General features: G+C 35.5%; 2 protein-coding genes across 4 annotated transcripts in view; one reads left to right on the plus strand and one right to left on the minus strand.

The window, feature by feature from the left end:
• The window catches only part of MS3_00002654 (uncharacterized protein), a 59,964-nt gene extending 46,415 nt beyond the window's left edge, over positions 1 to 13,549 (plus strand). Inside the window, exons 22-25 of the mRNA XM_035732217.2 lie at positions 2,158 to 2,397; positions 5,851 to 6,018; positions 8,192 to 8,297; positions 11,904 to 13,549. Of these exons, the coding sequence (XP_035588352.1) occupies positions 2,158 to 2,397; positions 5,851 to 6,018; positions 8,192 to 8,297; positions 11,904 to 12,100 (711 nt within the window). The 3' untranslated portion in view covers positions 12,101 to 13,549. The remainder of the gene's footprint in view (positions 1 to 2,157; positions 2,398 to 5,850; positions 6,019 to 8,191; positions 8,298 to 11,903) is intronic.
• Positions 13,550 to 15,048: 1,499 nt separating this feature from the next.
• TMEM38B_1 (Trimeric intracellular cation channel type B) lies at positions 15,049 to 25,711 on the minus strand (the record flags this gene model as incomplete). 3 transcript variants are annotated; one of them, XM_051210262.1, is made up of 6 exons in its annotated part: positions 25,335 to 25,711; positions 25,117 to 25,301; positions 24,976 to 25,063; positions 18,993 to 19,080; positions 18,718 to 18,834; positions 15,950 to 17,023 (listed from the first exon to the last, which is right to left on the minus strand). In XM_051210262.1, exons 4-6 carry the CDS (start codon positions 19,061 to 19,063, stop codon positions 16,678 to 16,680), a joined length of 534 nt encoding a protein of 177 aa, XP_051070234.1. In that variant the 5' UTR covers positions 19,064 to 19,080; positions 24,976 to 25,063; positions 25,117 to 25,301; positions 25,335 to 25,711. The 3 variants fall into 3 exon arrangements, with proteins under 3 accessions (XP_051070233.1, XP_051070234.1, XP_051070235.1); XM_051210261.1 differs by lacking the exon at positions 24,976 to 25,063 and having other exon boundaries at positions 16,678 to 17,023; positions 25,335 to 25,491; positions 25,523 to 25,711; XM_051210260.1 differs by having other exon boundaries at positions 15,049 to 25,301; positions 25,335 to 25,491; positions 25,523 to 25,711.
• Between the last annotated feature and the right edge of the window lie 431 nt (positions 25,712 to 26,142).

The raw sequence follows: 26,142 nt of genomic DNA on the forward strand, positions 1-26,142 counted from the left end.
AAAGAGAATGGGAAGGTACTCTGATAGCATCAATAAATTGGTCCTCCCCACCAAGTTTTCGTTCACTCAAGAACAGAACATACTCGTAAGTTACTAGTATTTAACACAGATGTCTTAGAAATATAGCTCACATCTGCTGGGATCACCGGGTAAGTAATAGTGAGATTAAACACAGGATGTTAGGAAATGATGGTAAATCATTTGGTGAAGTTGTGAGTCTTTATCGACTGAGATGGTTGGGCCACGTGTTACGTATGCCTGAACACCATTTATCAGGACATGCAATGCTGACTAGTGTTAGAGATGGATGGAAGAAAGTTAGGGGCGGCATCAGTCCTTGAAGTCGCTAACTTTCAGTCTTAGCCATGTTGGTAGATGAAGACTACTTGGTTGGGTTCCTCGCGACTATCTTAGCCAATGGTTGGAGACTGTGGGTGACATGGCTCGGAATCGATCATAATGGCGTAGGTGTATACACTCTTTGTCTTCCTTTAAACCGTGAGATTAAAATTACTTTATACCTTCCTAATTCTTTCTTCCTGTATTATGTCCTTATACGCAACCTTTCTTTTATATATTACTACCATTGAAGTGACTACTTCTATGAGTTTGGTGTTCTTCATCTTGTTGTGCCAATGAGGTATTGCAACTTGGACCGATGTATATATGTGCCTGGTCTTGTAGCTGAATGACTGACTAACTGAAGACCTATAGTTATCTTAAAGAGTTTGAAACAAGCTGACAAAGACATTCGTGGAGAAAATACAGTTGTTTTCGGGTGGAAGCTAAGTCAAGGAGCAAAATGTCATCGATTTTCTTAGGTTTAAATGCTCATGATAAACTTTGAACTGTTGCCGAAAAGGAATCCTTTATAGTATGTCTTCATTGTATTATCATGGATGCAGAACTTGAAACTTTTCAACTATCCTATTACCAACATTATTATTTCGTACAGTACTACTGGTAGAGGGCGAAAATCAGTGACAGGTTTTTTTGTAGTCTTCAATTTCAATCCTTAATTATTTTTTTCTTCGTTCTTTTATAAACTATGTTATTCTGATTGCATATTTTATTTTTGAATAATATTTTGAATTTGTAATTGTATATTCGGTGAGTTGATCACTGAGTCTACCTGGAAAAATATATTCTGTCAGGATTTAGGTATTGGTTGGCTATAGTGACACTTGATGAGGAAGTCAAAAGAGGAAGTTTGGTATTGAAAGTCGACGTAGAAGGAATAATAGGAATTGAAGAGGGAAGCTGATTATGAATACAGTGGTCTTGAGTGTTGTTGGAAGTATGAGGATGGTTATCACTTCCCGGAGGCCCACACCATGGAAAAGTTCTTCTGGAGGTACCTGAAAAGGAAATTGGGTTAGGAGTGGCCTTAGTGACCTGAGAGCGTGACCACAGAACCCAAGGGACAACTGCTTGAGGTCAGCCACGCATGACCATTTTTGTGGGTAATTTTCGTATTAGCTCCGTACTTGTTGAGACCTTACCGCCGGAGACGGATATCCGTGGGATAAAGCGACCTCTTCAAACCCCACCCCTCCATGTGGGGAGGTAGCATCACTGTTATGCTGGTTGTCTGGAGGAAACACCATACTGTCGTCACACCTCTGTACAGTCACCAGTACGACTTCGCCCTCAGACCTTGAGTTTGCTGCTTTTAGTCTTACCACTCTTAAACCGACCTGTTTGGCATGGTAGAACCTTGAGGAACGATTGTTCCAACCAGTATAGCCTGATCGGTTCATTACGATAGTTAAGCCCGACCACCACATCAAGGTGAATGTTGATTACATAAAGAAATTGCTCGTTTGACAATATCATTTATTTTATTAATTTTACTAGTCATTTATATTAATACGAAGAAAAAAGTCTTTTTCATTCAATAATTTGAAAACATCCGCCAATCATAAATAGGAAGATCGAAGAAGAAATTTGAACAAAACAGATATTCAATCCTTCTTTAAAATTTGTATTTCCTTTTTCAGTAGTATCATTCATTCATCCTATTAAAACAGGTAATTGAATTATTTTATAAAAAATATGTATGAATTTTACTTATTAGAACAAAAATATATCCAATTTATTTCAAATATTATTCCATCTTATTCCGTTTGTTTTTTTGTTGTTTTTGTTGTACATCAGTTTCCATCAGATAATGTATGGGGTGATATTACAATGAAATTAGAAGGTACTGGACGTGTTCTATTACAATTAGATGCAGAAGTTAATGTAGAATATAAAGAAATGCAAAAAATGCCTAAAAATCCATTAGATACAGAACAAGTATATAGAAGTTTTGAAATTGAATGTACACCTGGTTTTTTAAGTCGTAATAATTCTATTATGATTATGACTGCATGTGGAAGATGGGTTGGAACTACGGTAAATTTAATAAACCTTCATATTATTTTTATGTTATAACGCTGAATATATTTTCCACTCTCCTATAAGTGGACGGTGACTGTTTATTCATTTGATTAAATGTAATCCTTAAAATAGTAAGAATATATGTATGATATAGAGAAATAAGTCATCTATATTTAAAGATTGTTAGATGGAAAATGATTATCATTTTTTTTAATATATTCTATTATTTGTGACTAATATTTGAACTTATGTGTAATTGAAATGGAGATGCTTGCTAAGGAACTCTCCTGACAGCCTACTTGAATATCTGGGCTACCTGTTCCTGACATCTAGATATTTCAATAAGTTATCTACTTTTTGTTTGTTTTAACACATCATTATGTCTATTAATTACATAACCTATTCAGGCGTGTCTATGAAAATTTTACAACTTTTCATTGTACAAGTTACAAAAAAATTACAATCAGAAAGATCGTAGTGGCTGAAAATAGACGTCGAAAAGAATATGCATTATTCAGATGTCGATTCTTGAATTGTTAACATCTAACTAGCGGGCCACTCAGTGTTTATCGTCAGGATCGATCAAGAAATAAGATATGGGAAACTTGTTGAGATACTTTGTGCTGAGAATTCTATATTGTATCAAAAATATAATATTGAATAAAGCCATTAATAATAGTAATAAACACAAATTAATAATTCAATATTTGACGATAATAAATAAATTATAACTTAGGAGTGATTATAGAATTCATGCTAATTTATTACAGGCATAATTAATTTGATACAGAAAACAACATTCAGTCAGTAACAACGTAGAACTTTGTACGTACGTACATCAGTTCGAGTTGCCATACCACATTAGCACAGAGATGCAATTTTCTATTCAAATCCCATAATGGTAGAGGTAATAAAAGTATAAGCGGTAATCGGAAACATTGGGGTTTGAAGATGTTAGTCAAGGAGTATAATCCAGTGAAATAAATTTGGGAAGAGAAAAAAAAGACAAGGAGAATTCAGAAGATTAGAATTTGGGAGAACACAAAGTGTGGATGCACCTGCACCATTGCAAACGATTTTGAGCCATGTCATTCAGGGTCTCTAACCATCGGTTGCTATCATCTCGCGGTCCCCAACCAGGTAGTCTACACCTACCAACATGGCTCAGTCCACTTTTCAGTGACTTCATGCACTTGTGCCATGTTTTGGTCTGGTCGCCCCTAGCTTTCTCTTCTAACTTACTCCTATACCATTGAACATCGCACGTCGAGGCAGTCGGTGGTTGGGTATACGTAACACGTGTCCCAGCCATCTCAACTGATGAAGTTTCACTACTTCGTCAATTGATTTGCCATCCTAACCTAGTACCCGTTTTTTAACAACTTCATTACTACTCGGTGGTCTCAGGATATACAAGCAATGCTTCGAAGACACCTATGATCGAATACTAGTAGCCTACGGATATCCACTACTCTTACCGGCCATGTTTCATTACCATAAAGTAGGACAGTACGAACTGCTGCGCAGTAAACCCGTCCTTTGGTAGACCGCACTAACCCAGAAAACAACATTACATTTAAAGGATAGAGATATGAGGTTAAATTATTGGAAATGGTAGGGTTTGTAAATTGTTTAGAAATAACATTTACCATAAACACTAAAGCAATGTATGGCAGGATTTGGAAACCATTAGTTCATAGTAGGGGGGACTATGATATTCTGTTAATATATAACTAGTATATCGAGAATTATTTCCACTGATATTACAGAGTAATTGTAGTCATCTACAACTAGAAAAAAATGTATAAACAGGGAGGCTGTAATAATAACATTAAAAGTTAATGTGATAGCTTAAATAAGTGACCAGTTCTTTTATGATTAACTAGTGACAATGTGAGTGTTAAAATATCTTCAAGAAAGTAAAGTGATTAAGTATGCTCAGTAATAACAATATTTAAATATTTAGTGTTCCTATAATTCCAAGAACGGAACGAGATACAGTTAGAGGCGTAAGTACCTTCAAGGTTGTTTCAAAGAAGTTAATATCTATGAAGTAATTTTATTTCACCAACAGATTGCAGCAAATTATTCTAGAGTCTCGAAAATCTACTCGTAAAATAATTCACATAAAGAGAAGATTTAGAATGAGACAGTTTCATAATTGCTAGAGAGTTCAACAATTGTTATAATTGTCTTTACTTATTTGTTTGCATCAGAGGATGTAAAAGATGTTTTATTTAGTATTTTGAAGAGGATTAAGTTTAGTTTAAACCTATGCTTCTATAAAAGGTCGATTCCATATTTAATTCATCGGTATTTCTAGTTTGAGGTAAAATAATTCCAAAGAATACTTGATGTAAATTGTCGCTCGACGGATTCCGATATCAGTTTATTCTTTATGCGAACAGTGATCAGAATGCAAACGAAATATACGAGGAGTAGATGAACACATACTTTTTATATCAAAATATGTGAATCATTTTTATAGAGGTTACGAAGTATACAGTGCAGAAGACGTTTAGACTTGTAAGCTTATTTTAAGACCTGTTCTGAGAAGGACAAATTATGTGAATACCTGATTCCCAAGTCCACCATTTTATGAAATCTAGATAACACCCTATCATTTATACTGAAGTCTATGTTGAGGAAAAAACTACCCAAGTAATGCCATACAAATTTAGTATTGCCAAGTTTCAAACTTCATTTTGAGAAAAACTGGGTGACCTTATTGAGCCACATACTGATACAGTTTCCCATATGGTTAAGCTCAGGAAAAAGAATAAACCACTTAAATATCATCTGCACACAAAACAGACATTACCAACTAGATGTTATCGTTTGTTTAAGCTTTAAATTGTAAAGAACCTAGGACATCAACTTATATTACCCCACTTGTGACCAGAATGGGTGCTGGTAAGGAGGAGTTTATTTTAGCCATTTGGTATCAGTGAATGAGAAAAAAATCAAGACAACTAACCAGGTTTGGTTATACCTTAAATAAATACAAGTTCGTTCCAAAGAAATTGAACGTCGTTTTTCTGTTCGGTTAGCTAGTTTTGCTAGAATTAAAGAGAATTTATCTCTCCTTGAATATAAAACAGTGATCAAGATTTTAGAAAACACGAAAATAAATATTTGATTAAAATAATCCTCATCACAACTTTGCTCTTACTCTCTTCAAAGAAGATAAAGGAAACTTTATACATGAAGCTTCAAGATGTACATAGTTTTTGACATCATGCAATCTCAATGTTTCTGACTGAGTCCTTCGTGTAGTCATGTGTAATTTTAACATACTGACTTTATTCTTTATTAGTCTGACTTTGAGAAATAGAAAACCATTCAGTATCATTGTTTACCGTGAGTTTTTATATGATCTTAAAAAGATTCTATGTAGTTGCCAAACAGATTCAAATTAATTTCTTTTAAAAATTTATTTTATATTAAACTTTTGTATTTCATCTAAAGGGTATTGAACCATTACCTCAAAGTGGGATGGCTGTATTTGAAATTGGACTACCAACAGGTTTCATAGTTTTAAATGATGATCTAAGACGATATGTAAATAGTCTTATGGTTCCAAATCTACGCTATGCACGTGCCAATTCTAGATATGTACATTTCTTTTTTGATACAGTAAGTAATGAATTCATAAACTAAATGTTTATTAAAACTGTTGCTGTGACTATAATTTATGGACGATCTTTGAGTGACGCTAAAGTGATCTTGAAAACGTTCACCTACCTACTAAGGATAAATTAGGGTTATAAAGCAGTGTGAAGAAAAAGGATTATGATTTACAATTGGTGGTTAGGGTAAGGAATTAGAATTATGATTTACAGTTGATGGTCAGGGTTAGGAATCAGATTTAGAGTTTTCATCACGAACTGACATCAGCTACAATGCCAAAACTCTATTTAGCCAAATGGATGAATGAATTTCGAGCCAAAATCCAAAACCCGTTATCCTAAATCTGATTGGTTCATCCGTAAATTATAGTTTCGCCAAATTTTCTTATTCAATAGGACCCTTAGTAATGGAAGTTTTAAATTAATTTATTTGATTATTGAACACTTGTAGTTGAAATTAAACTATACAAATACTTTTTTCTCGCCAAACGAACTATTCCGAAGAATATGTATATGACAGACTTGGAAATGACTATTCATCTCTATATTCATGTTGATAATAACTTTCCATGAAATTTATTTTAATGGTTATTAATAACTTAATACATTTAGAAAAGCCTATAACTTTATGTATAATGTTGTGATTTAAGAGCAGTTGGTGGTTCTATGTATCTGATTATCAGTAATATTATTTGATAAACCAGTTACTTTATTCATTTTTGTATTGTCGTTTGTTTGAATCTTCCGATTGATGTTTAGAACTGCAATTGATTAGTCTCTTATTGGGATATCTATACCCTGTGTGGATTGCCTCAATATAGCCTTAAGTCACAAGCATCCCAAGCAGAGATAGACAATGGCTAGTAGGGGAATCCAGGACGCGTATTTCGTCCCATTTGGGCTCTTCAACTGAATGTACCTTCATTCCAGATTTGATGTTCACATATGCCACATATTTACATATGCTCAATTGCAGTCTTAAACATCAATAGGAAGACTCAAACAAACAATACAATATGAATTTAAACTTCACCTCATTGTACAAGCTAGTGGCTATCTGGACCCAGTAGCTACGTGGATGACGCGATGGTATTCGAAGTGAACAGTACTGGGTTTGAGTCCCTCAGTGAACGTCAACTTTGGGATGCAGGCACATCAAGCTGACTGGTTCAAAATAGAACAAAACGCGCGTCCTGAATTCCACTGCTAGCCATTGTCCAGTTAATTCATCAACTGGAATTGTTTAAGAATATGAGATACTTTTAATAAATAAATCTGATGGTAAGAAGTTGAATTCATCGTTTTTTATTGTGTATAGTATTTCTTGTATTACTGTAACATTTAATTAATTTCATTTGAAGATGAAAATTGAATATGATATGAATAGTCTAGTAATATTTGTTAAAAAGAAAATTAAAATATACTAAAAGTAATAAAATTTACAAAGATCTTGACACTTAAACTCTATAGTCTTCTAGATGTTCATGAAGGTAACGCAGCAGTATGATCAAATCTCGGTATGTTTTACTAGTTTTGGTATTAAAATGAATAGGATAAGTTGTTAGAGATCTATTTCAATTGCTTATGGCCCTCGAATGTCTGACTTCAATTGGATCGGCCGAATGATTGCTGTCGACTTAAATCGCATATACGTATATTTCGTACAATCAGTGATCCAGACAAACGACCAGTGAAACGAAGTGATGTGCGGTGGAAAAGACACATGAGCCAACTCGATTTAACTAAGCGTGGATCGATATTTATAGTCAGACAAAATTAAGTTACAGACATATGATGAGTAAGATAGGAAATGCACACACATAAGCTTACATAAAAACAGTCAAGATTAATGAGCGAATAAGTGACAGGGTAAAAATGTGAATCAAAAAGAACTAATAAATTGGTCTGTCTGAAAGCTAGAATAAGCTATGTGTGTTTGACATAGCAACCGACACTACAGATTCATTTATCTTAAACCTGGTAGGCTTGAAACGAATTGTTAACTTCGGTATCGCAAATCTCTCTGACAGCATAAGATTTTCACATCACGACGATATATATATAAATCATCTCAGTACCCTAGAAACTGTATGAAATCTACGTTACGATTTTCTATCTAACTGATTTCAGTACATCAGAAATTTCACTATGTTTTTTTTTGTTATTAACTTATATATCAGATTACACCGGATAAAACATGCGTACAGTTTACAGCTGAACGTTACTATCCAGTGGCGAATATAACACAGCAGCACAGATGCTCAGCTTATGAATATTATGAACCAGGTAAATGGGTAATATTTTGTTGTTCTTGTCCAAAATTGAATAGAATCGAATAGTGAGTGGTCGATTTTCTTACCTTGAGTTCAGTGTTTCCTTAGACAGCTTAGTTTATGGAGATCACTAATCGATCTAAGTTAGACATCCATTGAGAACTTTCTAGTGAGAAACCGTGATTAATTGTGTCGGGTGTGACAAAGGTACCCACCGAAGACAATGGAAAACACTCGCCTGTTATCACGGATTGACTGAAGTTAGACTTGTACATAATTGGATCCCCGATGTCAGGATCGTGAGTGTGCATTCTTGGAGAGTCCCATGCTAAGATGAAACAGCTATCCAACGCTTACAGGTTTTCAATGCTTGTCTAACTTGGATATATGCTTGATCTCGATCAAACTCAAAAATCGGCACGAAATCCGTACTGAAGAAGCTTACTATTGACAACTAAATTCGGAATAATATCTAGGTTATGGCCACAGTTATTTTATAAATGGGATCTTTTAAATGATTTCACATAATTTTTAAAATCTTCATGAAATGGTACATTTCCATACAATTTGTCATCATATGGATAAAATGGATGTCATTCATTATCGATTACCATCGAACAAACCATAATCTCTTTTGCTTTAATTTAATCATCACATTGTCGAAACATCATTTGGAGGATCCAATTAACCAACATAAATTGATCACTATAATTTGATAAATTAACAATCGAGAATCGTCCACTAATTAGCACGAATTGATGCGAATTCAAATTGTGGACCATTCTATATCGATTAAGATATCTGGTTCATTAAGTGATTTAAAGATTCTAGGTTTTATCCCTGATTATTAAGCATCTGTATATGTTTAAACTAAAAATCCAAGATACGAATAAGCCCATCTGAGAAACCATTGAATACTAAACAGTAGTGCTTAGAACAACATTATTTAAGATCATTCAAATAAACTATGAAAAGCAGATAAATAATCAAAAGAAAATGTGTAGAACAAGGTAAACAACATAACTGGAAGACAATGTCTCAACATTAACCTGATCACAGAATGAATATAATTCAATCTTATCACTGTCTATATTATTTTATAAGAGGTTAAACTAAATACTTATAGGTCAAGTCAAAATACAGAAGGAAAATGCATAGCTTCAGTACATAGTCAGAGACTTCAAAGGATATACAATAATTTACATATAATAATTGTAATGATAGATCTATAGAGAAATTATATTTTAAAAAAATTAAGTTAATTGGTTCGTGAGGAAATTATATTCAAAGTATAGTGTTGTGGAAATTATTGAGCTCCATTGAACTTATCAACCAATCGATGTTAGATCACCATTAAAAACCTGAAGGCACTAAATACCCATTTCGTCCTAGTATGAGACTCCTCGGCAGTGCGCATCTATTATCCCGCACACGGGAATCGAACCTAGGACATAACGTTTAACCTCCAGATCACTGAGCTAGGATCCAACTTTTCGGGTTCCGGCTCCTTGGATTGATTTACACATGAGAGATCGTGAATGCGCACTTCCGAGGAGTCCCATACTGGTCGTAGCTTCTCACTGGAACTCCGGGAATTTCCTCTTGAAGCTAGTCACGAGTAATCACATGATGATTGTTAGTGTGGGGTTGTGGAGATAATTGAATTTCATTGAAATCACAAACCAATCAAAGTTGAAGCTAGATCTATACACTAGTGCATCGCGTATCAGTGGTCTAGAGGTTAGGCGTTCGCACACGAGCCTGAAGGTTCTGGGTCTGATTCCCTCGTGCGGGATAGTGCATGTGCAGTGCTGAGGAGTCCCATACTAGGACAAAATAGCCTCCTAATTCTTCCAGGTTTTTAGTGGTGGTCTAACACTGATCGGTTCATGATTTCAATGTAGATCATATTCAGTGTTCATCACTTAACATTAACCTATCATTAACAAAGTTGTTTAATTTCACGAATAAATTCTGATAATCTCTGAGGAGTAAATGTAACATTCATTTTACAGACTAGTTAGCTAACTACAATATCAAAGAAGACAATTCAGCCACTTGTTCACAACGGTTTTATTTGCTTAACTATTATCAAGAACTTCAGTCGTCTTTTTAATCATCATTATTAAGTCGTGACTATCTCCCGAAAATTATGAACTTCTGATACTTGGAAAGTTTATAACTCAGTCACCAAACAATACTTTTAAGCTACATTTCCATATAGATTAAGGTAATGGTATATTGATGATTCAGTTTAGATTCAATTTGAAATGACTTTGACTATTCTGCTGTTGATATTTCGACTGAAATTTGACCAAACTTGGTTGGCATAGGGGCATCCTGTGTGTATGCTTCAATATAGCCATTATGAAACAAGTTGATATAGAATAGATGGAACGTGGGATGTAAATGGAATCCAAAACACGCGTCTCGTCCCACTTGGGACTCGTCAGGTGGATATACCTGTGTCTTCCAGAACTTCAACCCAGTACCATCCGCTTCAAACACCATCACGTCATCCACGTAGCTACTAAGATTAAATAGCCACTTACTTGTACTGCGGATACAAGTTATCTGGACTCCGAAGCTAAATGGATAATCTGGTGGCATTTGAACCGACCAATACTGAGTTCGATTCCCAGAGTAGACGTCAACTCCAGAATCCAGGCACATTCAGCTGATGACTCCCAGATAGAATTCCACTGCTAGTCACATTCCATCTATTCTATATCAACTTGATTCAATTGTTAAACTTTCATACTGATACTAAACAATTACAGAAAAGTTCACTTAAACGTTTTAGTTAGTCACTAAACTACTTACTCACTTACTTACGCCTGTTACTCCCAACAGAGCATAGGCCGCCGACCAGCATTCTCCAACTCACTCTGTCCTGGGCCTTCCTTTTTAGCTCTATCCAATTGCTGTTCATTCTTCTCATGTCTTTCTCCATTTCTCGGTGTAATGTATTCTTTGGTCTTCCTGTTTCCCTTTGGCCTTTTGGATTCCAAGTGAGGGTTCGCCTTGTGACGCAGTTGGGTGCTTTCCTCAATGTGTGTCCTATCCACTTCCAGCGCTTCTTCCTAATTTCTTCCTCCGCTGGGATCTGGTTTGTTCTCTCCCACAGTAGGATGTTGCTGATAGTGTTGTCCTGTCCACGCTATCAAATGGTTTCTCATAGTCATGGAAGTTGATTTAGAGTGCTGAATTCCATTCAATTGATTGTTCCACAATGATCTGTAATGTTGCGATTTGGTTGGTACACGATCGATCCTTATGGAATCCAGCTTGTTCATATCAAAGTTGGGCGTATACAAAGTCCTTCATTCTGTTTAACAATATCCTGTTGAAGACTTTTCCTGGTATTGAGAATAGAGTGATGCCCCTGTAGTTATCACAGTTGCTGAGATCGTCTTTCTTTAATATTTTGATCAGAAGTCCTTTCCAGTCTGTTGTTACTTATTCTTCACTTCAACATTTAAGTAACTCTTCATTTTTAAGCCACTCAATAATTAGGATAAATGTTTATGTTTACTTTATTATTCTTAAAAGTAACAATTATAGTTTACTTGGAATATTATCATTTATCTTTCTGTTATCCATTTATTTATATTTACAGGTCGTTATAATAATTCATTATATAATGTTGTTTCATTATATACAAATAATATCTGTAATGTATGTGGTAGTTTCGCTTGTCCATATTGTCCTGATTATAATTTATCTAAGAAACGTATTAAATTATCAATGTCTATGATTTGTTTAATGTTTTTAATAAGATGGATATTATTCTATATATTCAATGTTTACAATTGATAATGACATGATTTGAAATGATGTATTGTAATTTAATGTTACTTACATACTTAAGCCTGTTACTTCCAATGAAGCATTGTAATTTGACGTTACTTACTTACTTACTTACTTACTTAACCCTGTTACTCTCAATAGACCATTGTAATTTGATTATGCTTACGCCTGTTACTCCCCATGGAGCATTGTAATTGGATGATAGGAATATTTTTATTTTCATATATATTCAAAGTATGATCCATTCTACTCTTCATGTTAAACAATTAGACATTATAATTTACATCCAAGTGGATAGTTCAAACCAATTAGAATAGTAGAATACGATAATAGAACTATCATTGACAAATGAAGAATATCAGAAGGGGTTTTGTGGATATTATAGTAATTTCAATGGTTGAGATCATGAGTCAGTTGAAGCTGATGAATAGATAAAATCCCATACTTGAATGTATACAAGTCTTATTAGGGGTTAATTGATTTCTTTTCTTCCTTACACGAACAGTATCAATGTCAAGTTATTGGATCATTATAGGTTTTTATTGAATAAATGATTTCCTAATTTATAGAAATGATCTAGTGTTTTACTACTACTCTTTTTTCTTGCATAAATCTTTTGTGTAAAGATATATATATATACTTTCTCTGGTCATCCTTTCACTTCACTTTTCCTTCATTACTTACACTTACATATCAATATGAAATGCCTATATTCAATGAATACAATAAAATCCTATTTTGTTCAATGTTAAACATAAGGTTGATTTCTTATAACCTGTTTTCAGTTCCCTCCATTTTTTCTTCAAAGAGTAAGAAAAAAACAATAACCAAGTAATGTGAAGATATTTTGTTCATATGTACATGTGTGTATGTATACATACATACATGCACTAAATTGTAATAGTTCCAATTCTTCTCTTGTTTTGTTTGCTTCTTTCATTCAACTGCATTTTTCTATATTCAGGATAAGATAGTTACTGTTTTTGTATAGATAAGCAAATGTAGGGGAAAAAATACATATTTTTTTGGTTGTAACTTGGATTTTCACAGTTGAATTGACGAATGGATTTAAACTGGACAACCACTGAAAACTTGGAAGTACTGGATTTGAATTGTTTCTTTCATATCTGGATCGATTTCCTCATTCATTTTGATATACATTTAGACTTAGTTTCCATTAATGATGTAGAAAGCTAATATGACTTGTAAATGTATTTTAGTGCTTAGTTCTGATCATTGGATTAATCATGTTTTACCTAAAGTATTATAACAAGTTTGAGAAGAGTATATGGATTTCAGTACAAAAGTTCTACAATATAACGTATCTACCACATAGAATCTGAGATGAATAGGTTGTCAATTTACAGCTGGTTTTTTTAAAAATTTATTATAAGATCAAAAGAATTGTATGCTGAGAATTTTATATTATTCTAAGTACATAACATTGAACCGAGCAATTATTGTTTTAATTTTAAAGTAGTATGCACTACGGATGAATCTTAGATTGGTAGGTCATGCATAATCTATCTGGGAATAATAAATGTTTACGACTCATATTATATCATGCCTATTACGAAAGAAGAGTGTAGACTATTTACTCAATAAAAACTTGAAAGCTAAAGTTAGACAGAAACTGATTATGGATTAATTCCTACTGCTGATGTTTCGTTTTGATGACGTTGTATAAAACGACAATCAAAAACTTAAATAAAAATGTCTCAAGATACAAGTCTCTCATAACATTCCTCAATCACTTAAGCTAGAAATAGCCCCCAAATGCCCTGGTACGGCCGAGAGTGGGGAGAGTTCGCTCTCCCTCTCGAAATGCTCTCACATGGCCACGCGTATATAACCTCTGCCAGGGAAGTCCTACTCACTGCCTTCTCGTGGCATTACTGTTGTTTACGAAAATGAGAGGACGAAAAGCGAATGTCCGGCGCTCTAACCAGATTCCAAACCAATGGTGCACATGGGCTCCAGTATCCTGAGGGAGCAAATGGCATATGAACCAATCGTTGGTCACCGGCTTCCATGGGACTGCATCTCCTTACGATGCTCCACTGCCTTGTGGATCAGACCTTCAGGTCGAAGGCTCCGGGTGTGGCCCCTGAGAAAACCACCTGCTTCGGTTTGGGCACCCGGGCAGTATCACAGCCCTCACACATATCGAATAAGATTTGTGTGGCGCATATGTATTTAGTGCCTCCTTGTACCGATATCTATGTGTTAAAATAAATAAATAATTTCCGAGAATTTAAGATGAACTTATACTTGCTATTCAATTATACTGGTCAGTCCCAATTGACGTAGAGGCTGACATATACGTGAATTATCCCAAAGACTAATGGACTACTAGATTACGACTTAACGCTAGACTTGAAGATCCTAGGCAATAGTTTAAGATTCTGAGTGATTATCACAGGATTTCTACGCTTTTCGATTAGGTCTGTTGAAGAAAAACAAGTAAAACTGCCTTGCTGTGAAAACCAAACAAAATATCACGTTGGTAGTAACAAATGTTATAGATTTCATGAGAAATCTGTAACTCCGAAGTCAGAGTTGAGCAAACATTAAGTCAGTTCTCTAAATTCAATATTAATGTAGAAAACTGATTGCAGCAACAGCAACACGTCGTACGAGACAAACTAATGTGAAGTCTTTTACACATTGATAGCGGTAAAGAGGGATTCAATTTGTAAAATGTGAGGAACAAGTCCTAGATCAAAGCGAAGCCCTGTGCGTTGACTTCCCGACACGTCATAAATAACAAAATAAAAGGAACTACCGAGGTCATATGATGACATTGAACAACAATAAATGGACGGCTATGAGAAATTTTAACATGGAACACCTTATCAAACTTCATCCCAGTGACACAATGAGAAATCTCCGCAGACATCTAAACCAATTAGGTGGATGAACAATATGCTGGACGCCACACTGAATGATATACAGCACAATTGCCCGAAAAATAATCTTAAAATAGAACGTAGGGCTGAGGTACAAACCTTCTTCAATCGAGTCTTTTAGACATAGGTCACATATGAACAACCACTAACCATCCTGTTTTGCTCTCCCGGGTAACGTGATAGTATACTTAAAATGGAGTTGGATGGGCAGATCAGTTCATAAAATTACTGTCAGTTGGGTTAAGCCCGTAGCGCGAGATGCATCATACCTGGTTGAGGTCCGTATTATGATCGTAATTTGCAGTTTTAAAATGGCGAGGCAGTCAGATGTAGTCGAATGCCAATCAATGGTAATCAGAAGTGACCCGAAGGACAAGTGCATATCATTGACCAAGAAATGGACTGGTTTTCTAAGACGTAGAGTTATATATGAGTATTTGTGCATTTTATTCTGTAGCCCAATATACTTTTCTGTCCACTCTTGCGTTCCTACTCAAGCAGTCAAGTGAGGATTAACATGTAGCACGTCGTGTATCGATATCAAATTTCGGACATCACTCGTTATGGTCTACAACTCAGTGATAAATTTCGAGTTTTGCTATTTATTCATACTTTCCATTTCCACTGATTTCATACGTTTTCCTATAATTACACTTAGCACATGTAATCCTCTCTGATACTTAGGAACATTACATCGACTTTTCAGCATTTAGCCTAGTTAATTTCGCCTTGTTTTCTGATATCAAGCTCGGTACCTTGATCGATTTGTACATCTATGTCATAATCTAAGTTATATTTAACTAAATAGGTTGGATTAACTTTATTCAGATTAACGATCCACACTTTGTAAGAGCATAACATTCTTCACATTTAACACCAGTCTACTAACCAAGTTCCTTATTATCATTTACAATTGAACAGTATTATTTTCTCTAAAAGAAAAACTGACTTGTATACAAATTTCCAATTTATAGAATAAACAGACAAAAAACTGAGATCCTATCGAACAATCAAACTAATCTCAATTTTAATTAAGGCCTTGAGGAGTATAGTAACAGTAAAGTATAGAGAGATACATTTAGGAGGAATGGGATAGATATGGGAGGGGGAAAAGGATTGGAAGAACAACCGACAAATTGATAAATCGGGTAATTAGAAGTGTAAACAAAATGAATTACAAGGAGAATAACAACAAGAATAGGACAGTTTGTAAAATAAAAACTCAACGTTACAGAAATCTAGTGGGAAACGGCGAAGAAATGTAAAAAGAACGAAACGCAGTGGAACGTACACGTAGGCGTATACTTACTACACTTAACTGATTTGTATTTTAGTTCCACAATACAAGAAAAGAGGAGAAACAAATTGTGGAACTATAAGACTTAAAGTATAGAAGATGCATAAAACAATAGTTATGTGAAATGTATAATTTAGTGAAAGAATTAACATTTAACTGAACAACAAATCAATCTAGAAACAAACATTAACTTTGTTCATCATGTAAACATTCATGGATAAATGCAAGGACATACAGAAAGAAGAGATCTAATTTACATAACATACCCAACTAAGGTATGAATTTTGGAATATGGATAATATTCCCTTGAAGAAAGAAGCATTTAGAGGTGACAGATAAAACAGGTAAGTCTACAAGATATTTTGTTTGGTATAATACTAGTCACGTTTTTTATCACCTGAAGATGGTGTTTGACGATTGGCAGCGTCACGTAGACCACTTGAATTGAAACTGTTTGCATTACTATTAGGTAAACCTTGACTGCTTTGTCCTGTCCCCGTACTAGTTGAAGAGAAATTTGCATTCCCAGTCATATTGGCAGTTGATGAAGAGGTTGTTCCACTAACATTTGACAAATTTGAAGGCATAGCTTCAGATGCCTTGCTACGACTACGTTCAAAAGCACTACGAATAGCGTCGACAGTACCACCAAACAACAGCTTACAAACAGCATTCTCAAACGGTACAAATGGATCTTTTAAGCCCAGTAGAATCATAGTAATTCTGAGAATGAAGAAGTATACAGATACTTCAAGATTATTACAACAACTATGCACGACTGTTAATCAATCAGATAAAAACTAAATAATGTAGGTAGAAAAAAGCATATCACAAAGGGCGTTTGCAAATCACATACGCAATTACACTTGCCATATAAATAATTTTAATTCACATACTTCTGAATGTATTGGACTAAATGATCATCATTAAGCACTAAATACATGAAACACTTTAGTAATTGGATCAAAATTCTGTTATTTCATTAGATATTCGTCACTTAATTCAAAACGATCGGTAAATGATATTGATGTTAAAACTTCAAGCAAATAATCGCTATAGAACTTCGTACAAGTGTTTTTGAATATATAAGCATAATGTTACGAGTCTTTTTGAAAGTACTAACTTTTGAAATTAAAACATTCACATGAATACTTAAGCTATTGAAAATGAAAAATACTTTAAAACTATTTACACTAACATCACTAGACTTATTTTTTACTTTGAATTTTGAAAACAATGTGTATGCTACTTATGTTGACAGATACAAGTAGTATGTAACACAGTCGGAAATGGAATGTATGTCTGGCGAAGATTGGGAAGATTAAATTGAGAAAAAAACAGAAAGGGAAATATAAAAGAATTGTAATAACAACGAAATTGAAAGAATCAGGAATCACGTAAAAGACAACTGATGGAAGATGTGCAAATCATGTACCTAATGTAAGGTTTTCTTATTCTATGAAAGTAATCTGTAATTTTACATTAAACGATAAATTGATCTTCTCCACCTGAGTGTTCGTTCGCTACAATAATATCTGTGAAATAAAATTCAACATTGTAATTATATATTCATATGATAAATATTTCCAAGATATTCGACAACTCAACACACCTTTCAAGATAAATAATGAGTTTCTAGACACTTTGGATAGAATATGACACGTCGTAAAAATATAAAGGGTTTGAAGAATTCATTGTTATATACAATTAAGATCATATGAATCATTCCAAAAGAAAAAGAACAAACAAGTCAGTCACTAGGGTAACACAAACATTCGACCAAAACAATTTGATATAATAGTCCACATCAGACAATGGATAAAGGGGTTGTGAAGATCATTGATCGATTGAAGTTAGACATTAACACTGTTAGATGCCAGCTCAGTGGTCTAGAGGTTAAGGGTTCACGCGCGAGACCGAAGACCCCGGCTTGGAGTCCCGCGTGCGAGACCGTGGATGCTCACTACTAAAGAGTCCCATTCTAGGACGAAACGGCCGTCAGTGTTTTGAATGGTGGTCTAGCTTAGACCGACTCATGATTCCAACTTCCCAAATCCCCATACCGAAAAATATGGAATTTAGAGAATGGATTTATGATGCCAACCATATCAGTTCTAAACTAAAAAATTGTATACAAATGTTTTATTCACTCACTAACATACCGTTTAACCTCTGCATAGAGTTTACCAAAATGAAATCTTTAATGTTTGCAAATGTTGTATGGAAATTTGGTTGAGGAAAATGCACTTTTTCATAATCATAAATATTAAGCAAACAAGAAAAAATGATTAAAAACAAGGTTTTCTAGAAAAAAATACAGGGAGAGAGTGAAGAATACAAGCTAGAAAAAATACACTGAAAACGAATTATCCTTACATAAAATTTAAAACAACGAACTATGAACGTTATTAGCTTACCTGAGATAAACAAACAAAGTCATTATAACTAGGAATAATTGATTTTCCGGTAACGGTATTATATCCAAATGATGACAATAATATGCAATAGCGGCAAGTAACGAAATTTTTGTAGTGCTAAAACATTTTATTGACAGAAAAACAAAATAGGAATGATTAAATACTATCTAGGAACCAGGAGGAATAAACTATAAACTACTAAGAGCTAATACATCTCCCATTCCAGGTAGATCCATGCAGAAAGTCATGCGTTGTTTAGAGAAACTAAATCTTACAAAGTGGGATGGAGAAATTCATTAGTTGCTGGTAGCCATACACCACGAACAAGACGCTGTATTAATTTCATCTCACAATAACCTGCACCTATATTATTGGAAAGAAAGGATGAATGGTAAATAGGATATAGGCAAAACAACAACAATAACGGAGTATATCTAGTGATGCTTTTTAGAACACAGATATAGTCAATAGTGATATATCATGTAATCACGATGCTATATATACGCCCAAACAGTAGGAATGTAACATGCCTGTACATTATCCGGCAGCTCATTAAGTTTTGGTTCATGCATAGTTGAATGATTGAATAGCTCTCCAGAACCTTTTTTTTATTTTTGAAATGAACATCATGTATTATCATGCTATGTGGCTTCATCACTATTTACTAGGAGGAGAGGGCGGCTTTCTTCCGATGAAAAAAATGTCCGTCAAATTATCCAGTGTTTGCTACGATAAGAGCGTACGACGGTGAGAAATAAAGCTAATTTATCAATCCACTTAAATTCTCAGCCTATATATTAGTGGTCGAATTTAGACTCGATAGATAGGGAATATTTATGCTAGTGGATGACTAGTTGTTACCTGGTCATTTGAAAAATAACCTTGAACCAGATCTCTGGCTGATGATTATGATAAGTAGTAGAATGTGTTCGATTTAAAAATTGCCATGTTTGGTAATAACGGGGGAAATCAATAGGAATGGATGTATTAGGATAATATAAAAACGAAATAGGTCAAGAAAGACTAACAAATAAGGGGTAGCAAAACCTTTCAAATAACAGCATATTTATAATATCCCAATGAGTAGGAAATTGTGTCGACTCGTTTATTTATTCTCTGGAAAAGTTTCTTATACTAAGTCGCGAGATATCAAAAATTCAATTTGCTTACTCACTGGAATGTTATAAGTATATTGCTTTACTATAAACGATCCTCTGAAAGCTCAATTTATATGAAATTATGAAGTCGAAATTTGGTAATAATACTTGAAAACCATTAAAGTCTATTTGTCTATTTCAATGATACAATCAAAGAATATCAAATATATCGTTTCGTTATTTTATTTCCGAATATGTAAAGATTAGTTTGATAACAAAAGAATAAAAAATGCAAAACAACGAATAAAAAAGCACATAATTTTAAGCCTTTTGAAGTATTACATCAATAATAACCCAAACTATGCACCACGATGGCACAATAGTTTACTAGTCGTAAAGAATAATTTAAAGGTAATGATTCAATTTTATTGCGAAACCAAATGAGCAAAGTAGTTTGAATCCGTCATCAACTGATCGAAAACTTAGCGAACAAACCAATGTGCAACAACTTATATTTTCTAAAGTAAAATACAATGACGGATTACCTTCCCTGGTCATATATTACTTTATTCAGCTCCTACTTTTCATTACTTACACTAATTAAAGCTGATACTTTGACTTCTGAAAAATGTATACACAAACCATCCAGTTCGGCACACACAAGACATTATTTCCAACTTTGAAGGTCGTAAATCCTTGCATTTTACAGACCTGACTAATCTGTCTGTATAAATGACTTACGCAGCATTATGACTGTCAGGGTCACGTACCATTTTAATAAATAACAGCAACCATTCATACTCAACATTATTGATTTCCGAACTATCTAAAAACTGACTGCAGTTTTTAGATAACACTGAGTTGTGGACTGAATGGTAGTTGAGTTTATATAGCCAAACATCTTTGTCTTTCTGACAGTTAGTCATAAACAACATAAAACTTATTGCAAATTTACATCAGTTTAACTGGCCATATCTACCCAAGATCAAATTATCAAGATGAGTACCAAATCAATGATATCAACGATAACAAAAAGGATTAAGCATGTAGAATATGCTTCCGGAAGGAATTCGAGGAATAAGAAGTGCAAATTAATTTCTGAACTTGAAATCTAGAGACAGACGAAGAGTTATTGATACTGAGCTATCTTTTCGACAGAATGGATATTTTTAGATGTTTATAAGAAGTTCGCACTGGTAAATGAGCTACTGGTTTGAATCTTGTGGTTAAATGTAGGCTTTTAAGCTGAATTTCATTAGACACTTTAGGTTAAGTGCTTAATGGAATGATTTAGTCTTCGTGAAGTAAATTATCTAGTCGCCTAGTATAATATTTTTTAAAAATTATCGATCAAGTTCTATGTTTTAATGGTTTAGTTTACTTACTAACAACCTGAGGTAAAAATTAGATGTTGAATTACACGTAATGAAGGTCAATGTAGTATTGTACCAAGTGGTAAGAGTATACTATACCAAAAAACCAATCACAGTTAAGACAGGGTGGCGGTACCATAACCTATGGACGGATTAGTCAGATTCAAAATGCCTCTTAAACTTTTAAGCGAAATTCATACATCCATAAGGCTACAAAGCATTCTTGTATTATAGCTGGTCATCAATTGTAAGAACGCGAACCTTAATTCCTAACCCCAACCCAACTGCTAGTTCTTAGCCCTCACATTTTTCCGTTTACTGAAATCAATAGTTGATTATGTACATGTTAATTAATAATGTCAAAAATGTTCGTCTGTCTGAATTTATTACTTATATTATAAATCGCTAAATAGCTGAAAACACTCTCCTGACCGGCTGATAAGTCGTTTAATATTGTCAGTACAGTATACATTTACCTAAACAGTTAAAAGAAACCAACGGATTGATGACAGCGAATTGGTTGCAACTTCTGTTGCAACTAAGTATCGAACCGAGCTAGCTTCTAGGCTAGCAACCATCCCACCGGAAAGTATAGATGAGCACGGGTTGCAAATTCATGACGCCATCGAAACGGCGAGTAAAGCCGCTTGAGGCTTTGCGAAACGTCCCACTTATAAGTACTGGGTTTCTTCAGGCTACTTACAACTCGTCGAAGCCCGTCGGTCTACTCCGGGTGACTGTGAGTCTGACCACAAACGAAGGCTGTTACGTAATGAAATCGGGCAAAGCTTGCGTAAGAACCGAGAAGCCTGGTGGTCGGAGCGCGCTAATGAGTTGAAAGCAGCAGCTGCATCTGGTAATTACCGGAAGCTCTTCCAATTCATCCGAGCCACTGGCAGCAAGAAGTCTGGTGTGAGTGAAACAATCTGCGAGGATGGTGGGATGCCAATCACTAACATCCATCGACGTCTTGGACGATGGGCAGAATTTTTCGAAGGGCAGTTCAACTGGCCTGCTGCTCCGGCAACATCGGTCAGACTGTCCTGCCCTCCACGGCCGGTGACGACTGATCCACCAAATGAGGCGGAATTCCGCAAGGTACTCCAACTCTTGAAGCGTTACAAATCACCTGGTCCAGATGACTTACCTCCGGCTCTTTTTAAAGATAGTGGTGACTTTCTGACTAAGGAATTGACGACGTTGTTTACAAAGGTGTGGGAGCTAGAGAGTGTACCAATGTCATGGAATGAGTCGATAGTTGTCCCTATCTTCAAAAAGGGTTCACGTCGTTCCTGTTACAACTATCGGGGGATAAGTCTACTTCCGATTGCGTCCAAGCTATTGGCTTCCGTCATACTTCGTAGGTTGTTCAAAACCCGAGAAAAATTGACTCGCGAGGAGCAGGCTGGTTTTCGTTCTGGTCGAGGATGTATTGATCATATCTTCACCCTTCGCCAAATGTTAGAACACCGTGATACTTTTCAAAGGCCAACAATCGTAGTGTTTCTTGACATCAGGGCTGTCTTCGATTCGTTGGATAAGACTGTTCTCTGGGATTGTCTATTGAAGAAGGGTGTGCCTGAGAAGTTTATTAACATCCTAAAAGCCCTATACACAAACGCCTCAGGCAGAGTGAGGGCATACAACCACCTCTCTCCATTGTTCCATTCGAGCAGTGGGCTTAGACAGGTTTGCCCAATCTCACCATTCCTCTTCAACTTTGCCATCGATGACATTCTGGAAACAGCTCTGATGAATGTAAGTAATGGTGGTGTGGATCTGTTGCCTGGAGAAAGACTTCTCGACCTTGAGTATGCGGACGATATTGTCTTACTGTGCGGTAATGCCCAAGGCATGCAATCCGCACTTAATCAGTTGGCAATCAATGTCCGTAGGTACGGTATGCGCTTTGCACCTTCGAAGTGCAAAGTTCTTCTACAAGACTGGCAGGATTCTAATCCTGTACTCATCCTGGATGGTGAGCAGATAGAAGTAGTCGAGAAGTTCGTGTATCTGGGTAGTTGCATAAGTGCTAGTGGTGGCATCAGTGATGAGATCAATGCACGTATAGTGAAAGCCAGAGCGGCTTATGCCAATCTGGGCCATCTTTGGCGCCTTCGTGAGGTCAGTCTGGCTGTAAAAGGTCGGATCTACAACGCGTCAGTGAGAGCAGTTTTGCTCTATGCTTGTGAAACCTGGCCTCTTCGAGTTGATGATGTTAGACGACTCCCTACGTTTGATCATCGTTGTCTCCGAAGGATTGCTGATATTCAGTGGCAACACCATGTCAGTAATGCAGAGGTGCGGCATCGTGTGTTCGGGCACAGAGACGATAGTGCAATTGATGTCACTATCTTGAAACATCGACTTCGGTGGCTTGGACATGTTCTACGAATGTCGTTCCAAAGAATTCCACGTCGTGCATTATTTGCCGACTCTGGGACTGGTTGGAAAAAGCGGAGGTGGTCAGTGCATGACATGGTGTCGTGGTATGAAAGAAAACTGCAGAGGGCTGGCTTCTGTTGGTCCTTCACGATTCCCTGGTTGGGGTCCGAGAGATGGTGCAACACAGTGGCTAGAGACGTTATCAGATATGGCTCAGAATAGAAACCAGTGGTGATCCTGCTGTGACCTTCTTTTACTTTCTTCATAAAAGGTGGCTGTATCTTCCTTAACTGAAAGATTTCTTCTGGTTGCATCTTTCCGTTTCCTCCATTATTATTATTATTATTTTTATTATTATTATTATTATTATTATTATTATTATTACACTACCGTAAACTAATCTGGTCGTTATTATTCTTTTTTTCTTTTACGTACCTTACCTTCTTTTTTTCTATTTCCGTTCCCATTGTTCTGTGTGTGCATATATATTTGGTGCCCTCTTGTACCAATAATTGTGTTCAAATAAATAAATAAATGACAAAAGAAAAAGTGTTTACAAAAACCCAATGGGGATTGAAAGTTAAAGGACAAGTCAAGGCGTATCATCAGTACATGAAGTCTTTGAATGTTGGATGGAGTCGTGTTGGTAGGTGCACACTACCTGACGGGTATGTAGACCTGTCATAACCAATGGCGGGTGACGTTGGATGACATTGTTTAGAATCAACTGCAGTGAAGCAGGTGCACTTACTGACTATGACTGGCTAATTAATGTAGATAAAATAATATAAAGGCGACTTAAACAGATGAACCCCATGTTCTTTTAGAAGCATACTACTGAGCAAAAGAGCCATATCAACCATGAAGTTCTTCAGCAATCTATGGAAGATCATCCAGCCAAACACTGTGACATGCACCTAGCGAGATTCCGAAAACCTACTCCAAATTGATCATCAATCCTTTAAAATACATATTTCAGGTTTTAACGTTAAAAAATACTAGATGGACGAAAAATTTGCTAAGACTAACCAGGAAAAAAACAAAGCAAACAAACTTCCCCATTGTTTCTCATTTCCTACGCAAAATCTATGTCTACTAAGGGCAGTTTATAATGGCTAAGATGGTAATTAGTTTGATCATATGCACCTCATTCACGATCGTGGAAGCAAAGCAGGAGTACAATGTATCAGGATGAACTGGGCAGTCTATATTGGTTTCAGGTTACACATTAAGAAGTTAAAGTTTAGTTAAGTGTGAATTAAATCATATACGTATGCTATCCTAAAAAGCCATTTAATAGAGTCCGTATTATCTAAATGGCTAGAATCAGCTTCGCGTACAGAACCAAGAAGCTCCCAATGTAAATCCGACTTAACAAACACTTAAAACAAGACCTGACTCACAAGTTGACAATTATAAATGGATTGTTTTTCCGATCCCAGATACCCAAAACATAATTCGAAACAGGACGCATATATAGACTACCAACACCTACAAATATCAGTTTGGATATAAAGATGTATCATTCAGCTTGCAATACTCACCCTTCAAAAGACCTAGAAGAACACACATCACAGGCGAGTTTGGGAACAGATGAAGACCATGATGTACACCCATAAAAATCTTTTTCGCTCTCTGAACCTCCTTTAATGAGCACACCAGTAGTCGAACAGGTAGTATTTTGCAAAGTCGATACAGAAGATCAAATGGGAAATAATTTATGAGATACCTAAGGAGAATTATAGACATAGTAAAAACATACCATACAACAGTAGCCGTTAAAACGGAGATTGTGTCGTCAAAACATTCGAATAGAGGTGATCCTGTGATGAAATTAGAAAGGATGGCCCCTCCAAAACACATAAGCATAGTAGCTAACCAGCACGAAAATGGATGACGTCTCGAGAAACTTACAGAGCCTACACATAACACGCTAAGTTAAGTACATACCAGATTGAGGAGTATCTTCTTTTACGGATATACTCATCAAAATGTAATTAGCGATATCAAAATACGGATACATCCGCAGCTTGAATATAGAATTGGCTACATCATCGAAGATGATGGGATTCATCTCGAGAGAAATATACGCGACCTCTAGAGTTCGAATTCAAAACGTCACTACGGAGCCAAGGTCACTCGCAAAATATTCCTTCTAGTCAGCCCGACAAAAATACGTTGATGAATTTTTTCACATGTCTCACAAGTGTTTACTAAAACGGATTCTACAATCGTTTCTGCTGCTGTAATTCGTGTGTATGAAATATATTTATTTAGGAATCATTCTTGCATTCGGCTTATTTCATTCCGTGATTTACTAATGCGAGTTGAGTCGGCAATGACAAACGAGGTTGAGCTGGCTATGTGTTCCGCAAACATCATCATCCGATCAAACTGAAGTCAGATAATGGGTTTATAAATGAAGTGAGGAGCTTCTGTTTTGATTGTATGACTAAATTTTCAAGAGTGATAAGCATGCAGCGAATTACGAGGTCACAACACTATGGAGGGCATCAAGCTAACCAAGGAAATAGAGTCCAATGACCACAAACTAGCGTTTCTCGATTGTT

This window comes from Schistosoma haematobium, chromosome ZW (genome assembly GCF_000699445.3).
Source record: "Schistosoma haematobium chromosome ZW, whole genome shotgun sequence".
NCBI classification, from domain to species: Eukaryota; Metazoa; Platyhelminthes; class Trematoda; order Strigeidida; family Schistosomatidae; genus Schistosoma; species Schistosoma haematobium.